General features: G+C 44.3%; 1 protein-coding gene and 1 pseudogene across 1 annotated transcript in view; one reads left to right on the top strand and one right to left on the bottom strand.

Annotated features, from left to right (window-relative positions):
* The window catches only part of LOC101988002, a 14766-nt pseudogene extending 10746 nt beyond the window's left edge, over nt 1-4020 (top strand).
* A 710-nt stretch (nt 4021-4730) lies between these two features.
* LOC101990176 (acyl-coenzyme A thioesterase 1) overlaps nt 4731-10259 on the bottom strand; it is an 8937-nt gene continuing 3408 nt past the window's right edge. Inside the window, exons 2-3 of the mRNA XM_005343322.2 lie at nt 8723-8925; nt 4731-6624 (exon numbers count right to left, since the gene is read on the bottom strand). Coding sequence (XP_005343379.1) covers nt 6058-6624; nt 8723-8925 — 770 coding nt within the window. The 3' untranslated portion in view covers nt 4731-6057. The remainder of the gene's footprint in view (nt 6625-8722; nt 8926-10259) is intronic.

The raw sequence follows: 10259 nt of genomic DNA, 5'->3' as shown, positions 1-10259 counted from the left end.
CCCTCTTCTGGCATACAAACATACATGGAAGGAATGTTGTATACATAATAAATAAATAAATCTTTAAAAAAAAAAAAGATGGTCTCTAGCACCAAAAAAGGTATCTAAGCAATAAACTATTAACTACTGTCAATCTACTATGTGCTATGGAACCCGAGAATTGTTTTTTTCTTTTTTCTTTTTCTTTTTCAAGACAGGGTTTCTCTGTGTAGCTTTGGAGCCTGTCCACGAACTCACTCTGTAGACCAGGCTGGCCTCGAACTCACAGAGATCTGCCTACCTCTGCCTCCCGAATGCTGGGATTAAAGGTGTATGCTGTCACTGCCTGGCAGAACCCAAGAATTTATAGTTCCTATCTAATGGTCCCCACAGCCAACCCTCTTAGTCCCCTTGCCTTAACCCTCCCAGACTCTGGCAACTAATGCTCTAGCTTCATTTTGTCACTGTGACAACTTAGGAGGAAAGGATTCAGTCAGCTAAAACTTCCAAGCCACAGTCCAAGGTAAAGCATTTTTCTTTGCCCTGCCAGCTCACACACAAAAAAGGTCATGGAGACTTATTAGTAATTATGAAAGCTTGGCCTATATTTTAGACTTGTCCCATTAGCTCTTATAACTTAAATTAACCCATTTCTATTAATCGATATGCCGCCGTGTGATTTGTGGCTTTTGTCTTTCCGTCTTGCTCTCTCTGCATCCAGCTGCAAACTTCATCTCTCTTCTTCCTGAGCTCTCTGTTCAGAAGTCCCCCCCATACCTCCTACCTATTGGTCGTTTAGTTTTTTACGAAATCAATCACAGTGACACATTTCCACAGAGTGAAAAGGAATATTCCATAACAGTCCAGCACTCAGGGAAGTCATAGCAAGACCTCAAGGTGTCGTGGTATTTCATTTGTATTTTAATAAATGTAGCTTGCCTGAGGATCAGAAAAGTAAAACAGTCACACTGGCCAACCTTACAGACCAGGCAGCAATGACACACACTTTTAATCCCAGTAGCCACACTAGTTCGCCATAGAAACCAGGCGGTAGTGGTGCACACTTTTGATCCCAGAACTAAAGAGGGTTTTAAGATGGGAGGAGACAGCTCTCAGACAGTCTCATTTTGAGGCTTCCGGGAGGCAGGATCACCATTGAGATCGAGGTAAGAGCCAGTGGCTGGCTGCTTTGCTTTTCTGGTCTCCAGGTTGAACACTAATATCTGAGTTTTTATGAATCGTGCATCATCAAGGCAGGAGCCTGAAGCAGATAGCGTAGGGGCAATGCTGCCTGAAGGCTGACTCTCTGGCTTGGTCTCTGGCTCACGCTTAGTGGGTTCTTAACCAAGCCACCCCATCCAGATCCGGGTCTTAATTTCTGAAGGCTCTCATGTATGCGACACTTTAAACATTTAAATTATTTATTTACATTATAGGGGCCAGTGTGTGCCATAGGGCTCAGGCGGAAAGCAGAGGACAAGTGGCAGGGACTGGTTCTCTCCTGCTTTGTGGGTTTCAGGGATTGAACGCAGGTTGACAGGCTTAGCAGCCAGTACCTTGCCCCACTGAATCATCTCATGCAGTGCCTTTATTAAACAAGTTTCTGAGGCCGGAGAGACGACTCAACAATTAAGAGCATGTGTTGCTCTCACAGAGGAGCAGAATTTAGCCCCCAGCACCCAAGCTGAGTGGACAGACACACCATCATCACCTGTACCTCCGGCTCCAGGGGTCTGAAGTTGTTGTAGAATATTATTTTTAAAACGTGTTACATCTGTTTACACTGTGGAACATTGGTTTTAATGATGCAAAGATGTGTTGCACTCTTTTTATGATGCATTCGTTTAACTCTGTGACCTTATGATCCTTGCCTGTCTTAACATACCTGAACGGTCTCATAAAGAGCTGAACGGCCGACAGCTGGGCAGAGAGAAAGGCTAGGCAGGGCTGATAGGCATGGAGGAGGTTATAGGCTCGTGCCTGAGCCGGATCGCCGCTGTCTGAGGGGCGCAAAGATCTGCGGAGGGAGACGGCCACAGCATGGCCGCCGGCAGCGTGTCTCCTTGCCCTCTGCCTTCCTATCGCAGCCTGGACCCCGTGGTCCGCGAGCCGCGCTTCAGCCCGCAGTCCTCCCGCCCTCCTTCCTGCTTAGCCTCTGCCAGCCCAGGAGACCGCCTGGAGCACTGCTGTCCCTCGCGCCGCGCCCACCCGCCCGGCTCTGGGAATCTGTAGGACCTGAAGCTGGAATTCCCCTCGCTCAAAGTGCAAAGACGACGCCGAGGAGTGGACTTATCCTATGAGACGAGAAATGCAGGAAGTTTTGTCTGGATTGTTCTTAGGCCCATACTCTACTGCTATGAAAAGCAAGCTCCCCGTATTACAGAGACATGGGATAATTCGTATAATTCACATACGGCAAAACATTGAAGCAAACTTTATTAAACCAAACTTTCAACAATTATTTAGATATTTAATTTTGAATATTGCAGATAATCCAGTTGAAAACATAATACATTTTTCCACATGATGTTTATTGATGGAAGCTTACAAAACGGAGGAAAACTTCTTGTCCATGGGAATGCAGGTATCTCCAGAAGTGCTGCCTTTGTTATTGCATACATCGTGGAGACATTCGGGATGACGTACAGAGATGCATTTGCTTATGTCCCAGAAAGGAGATTTTGTATAAATCCTAATTTGTCCACCACCTCCAGGAGTATGAAGCCATCTACCTGGCAAATTTAACAATACAGATGGTGTCACCATTCCTGATAGAAAGGGCCTTATCTGTGCATTCTGGTACCACAGGTAGTTTGAAGAGAACACATGAAGAGGATTTTGGAAACATGCAAGTGGCAGCTGCCCAGAACGGCTGACCCTGAGGACTGTCACACGGATATGGATTTCTGCTTAGAAAGGAGGAAATCCTAGTGATAGTCATGTAAAGTAAAAACACAAGTAGTTTCTTTTCAGTTATATGTTGCTTCCAGATGTGTTTCTCAGCAACTTGTTGAGCAAGACTTTAAGTTGTTGTACTTCTACAGTAGATGGCGCTGATGGGTGATGGATTTGCTTTAAAATAACAAAACAAAATAATAAAGCACTTTATGGTTTTATTGTAAACCAAGAATTTTGGACTTACAAAAAGAGTGCAATAATGCACTTTTCATACTTGAAGTTTATTTGTATGATATAAAGTTATTACTCTAAGCAAAATGCAAGTTAGGGGATTTGCTTATAAATTTTGGATAATTTATAACAAACAAATTTCCAAATGTTTCCTAAAAACTCATTTTGTGTTATATATAGTTCATTTAAAGTAATTTTACAGTTCAATTTTCTGATGGAGCCTCTTACAGAAACAGAAACAAAATATAGAAATATAAAAATTTTATTTTTTAATATAATTCAGTAACTTAATTGCCATTTTATTTTTTTTAACTTCTTGGTCCCTTATTTTTAAATAATGACTTTAGCCAATTATCCTAATTTACTAATTTAATCTAATTAATACTTTCTTTCCAATTGCCTTTCTTATTGTAAACAAGAATGTAATGATGAAAGAGGTCTTACTTTCTAGAACCAGATATTCAAAAATAAGGATAGTGTTATATTTCCACTTGCTGTTTGTTTAAGCCAAATGTTGACTTGGTCTTTTCAGAGTCGCCTAACCCTTTTCACCTTTGTCCAAGATGGTTCAAAATAGACTTTTAAGAAACCAAACCAATGTGGCACCGTTTCTTCAATGTGAAATCCCCAAAGAAAAGTATCTTGCATCAATCAATTAAATCCTCATGACCTCTAAATTAGATAGCACTGCAAAGCTATTAACTTGTTTTTGTTTTTGTTTTTAAATCATAAATTAAACTAAATCTGTGAAGCTTAAAGAATTTTTTTTTAAAAAAGAAAAGAAATGGAAGGAGAACTCTGGGGTGGAGAACGAAGAACAAGAGAGATCAAGGAGCAGAAAAAGAATGGGGAGGGGCAGAGGCTCGAGAGGTGGCTCAGATGTTAAGAGCACTGGCTGCTCTTCCAGAGGTCCTGAGTTCAATTCCCAGCAACCACATGGTGGCTCACAACCATCTATAATGAGATCTGGCGCCCTCTTCTGGCCATGCAGGCATGGAGGCTAAACGCTGTATACATAATAAATAAATAAATCTTTAAAAAAAAAAAAGAAGAAGAAGAAAGGGCCAGCCACCCGACACCGAATAAGAAGAAAAGAGATAGAGAAAAAGAGAAAATGTGAAGGTGTATGGGATAACTTCAGAAAAACTGGCTAGAAATAAGCCAAACTAAGACCAGGCATTCATAAGAAATAATAAGTCTCCACATATATTATTTATTTGGGAACTCAGTGGCAGCTCCCCCCCAAAAGAGCAAAGAGCCAAAAGAGTATTTTTTAAAAAAACTACAGTCTTCTAGCTTCTGTGGGCACAAGCATACACAGACACGTGTGATTAATAATAATAAATCTGAGGGCAGGTGGTGGTGGCGCATGCCTTTAATCCCAACACTCAGGAAGCAGAGGCGAGTGGATCTCTGTGAGTTCAAGGCCAACCTGGTCTATAGGATGAGTTCCAGGACAGCCAGGGATACACAGAGAAACCCTGTCTCAAAAATAATAATAATGCCGGGCGGTGGTGGCGCATGTCTTTAATCCCAGCACTTGGGAGGTAGAGGCAGGCGGATCTCTGTGAGTTCGAGACCAGCCTGGTCTACGAGAGCTAGTTCTAGGACAGGCTCCAAAACCACAGAGAAACCCTGTCTCGAAAAACCAATAATAATAATAAAGCTGAACAGGTTTTTATGACTTTCTCTTAACTGCCTATCTTGGGTTATAAGGGCTCAATCATGAACCTAGCATGGGTAGAGAAACCCTTATGTGCTCATATGACAAAGAGTGTGCTTGGATGACCAATAGTGACTGATGGATTACTAAATGTGTGGGGACGAGAGCGCTTGCTCACACACATTCTCCTCCCTGCCTCAGACAGTCTGAAGGCTGATACAACATGGATCCTAGACTCTCCATTTCCTTCCCCAGCTGCTCTTTGGCTTCCTGAACTGAATGCTCATCATCCCCAAGTGTTGTCATGGCACAGAGCTCCTCGTATGAAGGGGATTCTTTTCCCATTGTTTGTCTTGTAAAATTGATGTTCTTGTTGGATGTGTGTGTACAAAAACCTTTTCACTGTTGCCTATATGTGAATTGAGCATCAGAAGAGAATCCCCCAAGTCATCCCAAAAACCACTTCTTGAATGAAGATAATAATAGTAACCTTGGCCCAAGAATGGAAGGACACCATAGTTTTGTCTATAAAAATCTAATTTTTATTTTAATAAGAATTTTAATACTTAAGGTTCCCTTTTAATTTATAATATAAAAGAACTTTTTTGGATAGGCACTATTTGTAGCTTTTATTTATGGTCATGCGCAAGTGTGTGCGCACGTGTGTGTGTGTGTGTGTGTATGTGTGTGTGTGAGTGTGAGTGTGTGTGTGTGTGTGTGTGTGTGTGTGTGTGTAGATAAATTGTTGGTTTTCACCTCCCATGTGGGTCCTGGGTTGTCAGCTTAGCAGCAAGCACCCTTGCCCACTAACCATCTCCCCAGCTCAACAGGCATGACTTTTATAAGAAAATTTGAATTTCTTTGTCGTCTTATGGCACAGAGGCAAGAACTCAGGACACTGTTCACTCTCCCAGAAAGATGAGCGCATCCCCACTCTGCCATATCTGCAGTCCTTCAGAGGCACTTACTGTATTACATAAAGAAAAAACTTATGCTGGGCATAATGGTTCAAGTCTTTAGTTCCAGCACTCAGGAGGCAGAAACAGGTGGATCTACGGAAGTTCAAGGCCAGCCTGATCTATAAATCAAGTTCCAGGTCAGCTAGGACTACACAGACAAACCAAGTCTCCAAAAACAGCAAAAAAGGAAAGAAAGAAAAAACTTTAAGGAATTAGAATGTGTCCAGATGAACTAGCTAGAATGGATACTCTGATAGTATATTTAAGACTTTCTCCAAAACCATAAGATAATGGGTAATATTTGAGGAGTCATGCCCTAATTCTTACTTACAGGTGTTTGTGGAAGAAAGTCTGGAGTTGCTGCCACGCATCCACCTGGGCCATGGCATGAGGCTTAGGCTCCCCCCCAAAGGTGATATTAGTACCCACCAGGACGTGCATGCCAGCCTTGCACAGGGGGAAGTAAGGGGGCTCAATATAGTGCCCTGCTTCTGGGTATAAGATGATCTGGGGCTTCTCCTTCCCATGGGCCTGTAAGCGTTTGGAGATCTCATTGGCATAGAACTCACTCTTCCAGTTGTGGTCATCCTGACCCACAAGGAACAGGAAGGTGGTGTCAGACCTTTCCACAGGGATGAAGCTCTTCGTCTCTACCAAAGGGCTTTGAAGTCCTTCCACAACATCCAAGAAGCCATCTTTGGTTACTTTGACTCGATCTCTCAGAAGAGACACAGGAGGGATAGTCTCATCTTTGTAGTATATGGTGTTCCCAACAGCGGCCACAGAGCCATTGATGAAGACAGCAGCCTTGATGCCCTTCAGGAAGGAGGCCATAGCAAGGCCAAGTTCACCCCCTTTGGAAATCCCAAGAATCCCAATTCCTGGACCTTTTACCTGAGAAAGACACAAATGAAAAATGGAGGCTTAGCCCTGGAATACTGTGAGAGCCAGAAAGCAAAGAGGAAGAAGGCCTGGATCCAGGCTCCATCTCGTTCCATTACAGCTGCATTACTCCCTGGGGACATCTATCTGTTCCTTCCCCAGAGTGTTCCTGATGTCTTTGTCATCATTCCTGGTGACTGAAAGGACTCTAAAACTCCTGTGATTTTTTTCTCTAACCCAACTCTACCATCCGCTCCCACTTATATAGCCCAAACCTTTCGTCGCTAGCACCAACCGTTAGCGGTTCAGAGACTCTCATTTCAGGCATTGCATCCTCTGGCTACCATCTTCACTCCCTCCTGCTTAGCCCTTCCAGAAACTCTCCTTTCTGCCTTGCTGAGGCCTTAACAGCCTCAGCATCTCATCTCGTAGACCACTCACGCTCGCCCACCAGCCTCTCCCCTTCGGAGTCGGCTTCATCTGCACAGTGCTCCCTTGCAAGCGCTTTCCACTCCTTTGTTAGCATGGTCATCACCTTGGCCCAGAGAAGAACCAATCCTTGTGCAATCACTTGTTCACTTCCTCCAGGCCTGAGGCTAGCAAAAATGTACATTCCAGCTGGCTGACCTTTCATTTGACACGAGCACCGATGTGCCGTCAGCCCTGCCACGCATCACTGGTGTTTGGCTTCCCGCTTCTCCAGAGGACCACCTCACACCCTCGCCTACCTCCTCAGCCTCTTGAGCTCCACATGCCCTGCTTCAGCTTTTCATACGGCAGTGAGAAACAGAAGCCATCAGGAGGAATGTCTCATTTCCTCACTCATACGGCAGTGAGAAACAGAAGCCATCAGGAGGAATGTCTCATTTCCTCACTCATACGGCAGTGAGAAACAGAAGCCATCAGGAGGAATGTCTCAATTCCTCACTCCCCACTCTACCTATACCCACGGCTGCTCATGCTCTCAGACGTCCCACAAGGAGCCACCTCTCCTTGTGTTTGGGATGCTGTCCACTATCTTACTCCAGGGTTGGCCTCCCACACTCACTTCCGGCCTCCTCTCCTCCTGACTTCCCTCTGCTGGTCCTCCAGGTCCTCTCTGCTCTGGGCCTCTTCTATGTCCTCACGGCCCTGCACCCTAGGTCATGCTAGTTATGACTTTGTTCTCTTCCTGGTTCCCTGCTGAACCTGTGGGAAGATGTCTGTTGCACTTTCCTTTCTTCCCAGTCCCTACTCTGCACCTCTGGGCTCCATCCCACAAGGACTGCCCCTGTCCTGAATCCCAGCGGCCTCCGGGCTATAAACCAATGGCTTTTGGCTGACCTCTCAGAACAATCTTTTTTTCTTCTCTTGCGGCTTCTATAGCAACACCCTTGAAAAGTTCAAACACTGTACTTCAGTGAAGTACTAGGAATTAAGTGATAATGAAGTAAGAAACAGGTCCCAATGTCAGAGAATTAAAAGTTGGTAAAATTGGACTGGTCAGGTGGTGGGGTGGGGAAAGCACCTGCTGCGGAGCCTGATGATCCCAGTTCACCTCGCCGAACACACATCAAGGTGGAAGGAGAGAACAGACTCCACGGAGTTCCGCTCTGACCTCCACACACTCTTCAACATACACACACATATCATGTCCATAATTTTTTAAAAAAGAAATTGGCAAAATCTGCTCTCAAACTTCTCTCTAGATGCAGCCTACCCTGGCTCCACTTCTCAAAGAGTGCCAAAGCTCCCAACCACTTCAAGTTTCTGATTATAAAATTACAAAACAAGCCAGAATTAGCACCCAGCCTGTGCTGTGCTGAAGCTGGTCTCCTGCTGCTGACTGTCAAGTTCACCCAGTGCTTCCGTCTCTGCTTGCACAAGGGCACTGGGGACACGGGGAAATGGGGCACAGGCAGGAGAGCGCTGCTGAGCGCATCATTTGAATGAGCACTGGCTGGGGAGGCACTGTTTTTCCTTTCCCTTGACTTGTAGCAAACCTAGAAATCTCAAGTGGGCTTGGGCTCATTGTGAAATAGAGAGAGGCCGTCATCAGTTCACTCGTTCTGTGAAATCAAGCACATGATGAGGTATGACAGGTCCCAGTGAAATCTAGGGGAGATCTAACCTCAGGGTGACTGCGCAGGTAGTTCACGGCTTCTTCAAAGTACTCTATACGCATGGTTTCCAAGCTCTTGGGGAGGTCATCGTACTTATAATAAGCCAGAGCCAGGACAGCAAAGCCCTTCCCAGCCAGCAGACTTGCTCGATACTCCAGAAGGCCACCTCCAACTCCGAAAAGGTCCACGATCCCAGGATAGGGCCCAGGTTCTGGGGAAGAAAGAGAACTAAGCATTACTGAAGATGTTCACAGTGGCATTAGTAGGTGTTTGTTGCTTAATCTAGGACAAACATGTTTTCTCCTTATTATCAGGAGGCTGAAGGAACTTCTGTCTCCAAGTATCCAGAGTGGCCCAGGATAATTAAACAGCTTTCTCTCCACCCACATTCCCCTCTATATCTAAGACTCAAATCCATAGACTTTTACAAAGAACATTAAAAATACACTAGGCCAGGGTAGAGTGTTATCTAGCATGTATGACATACTAAATGTGATTACACACACACACACACACACACACACACACACACACACACACACACCACATGTTGTAGAATATTTAAGATGTATTACATTCATTTATGCTGTGGGACATTTGTTTAATGATGCAAAGATGTGTTGCATTTTTTAATGTGACATTTGTTTAACTCTGTGAAGCTGTGTCACTTTGCCTGTCGAAAACACCTGATTGGTCTAATAAAGAGCTGAATGGCCAATAGCGAGGCAGGAGAGGGATACAGGAGCTGTCATGCAGAGAGTAAATGGGAGGAGAAACCCGGGAAGAGGGGATCAAGGAGTGAGAAAAGAAGCGGCTAGCCACCCAGCCAAACACGGAATAAGAAGGAAGGGAAAGATACACAGAAATAGAGAAACGTAAAGCCCAGACGCAAAAAGGTAGGAGGCTTAATTTAAGAAAAGCTGGCATGAAACAAGCCAAGCTAAGGTCAGGCATTCATAAGAAAGAATAAGCCTCTCAAGTCCAAATGGATCAAAGACCTCAACATAAAGCCAGACACACTGAACCTTATAGAAGAGAAAGTGGGAAGTACACTTGAACTCATTGGCACAGGGAACCACTTCCTAAATAGAACCCCAGCAGCACAGACACTGAGAGAAACAATAAATGGGACCTCCTGAAACTGAAAAGCTTCTGTAAAGCAAAGAACACAGTCAACAAGACAAAACGACAGCCTAAAGAATGGGAAAAGACCTTCACTAACCCCACATCAGACAGAGGTCTGATCTCCAAAATATATAAAGAACTCAAGAAATTGGTCACCAAAAGATCACATAATCCAATAAAAAAAAAATGGAGGGCTGGAGAGATGGCTCAGAGGTTAAGAGCACTGTCTGCTCTTCCAGAGGTCCTGAGTTCAATTCCCAGCAACCACTTGGTGGCTCCAAACCATCTGAAAAGAGATCTGGCGCCCTCCTCTGGCGTGTGGGTATGAGGTAGAAAGTTGTATACATAATAAATAAATCTTTTTTTTTTGTTATGTAAAAGCAAAGAGCCTTTATTCTTTCTTTTTTTTTTTTTTTTTTT

The sequence above is a fragment of the Microtus ochrogaster genome, chromosome 1 (assembly GCF_000317375.1).
Source record: "Microtus ochrogaster isolate Prairie Vole_2 chromosome 1, MicOch1.0, whole genome shotgun sequence".
Lineage (NCBI taxonomy): Eukaryota > Metazoa > Chordata > Mammalia > Rodentia > Cricetidae > Microtus > Microtus ochrogaster.
This window is presented reverse-complemented; position numbering and strand designations above follow the sequence as displayed.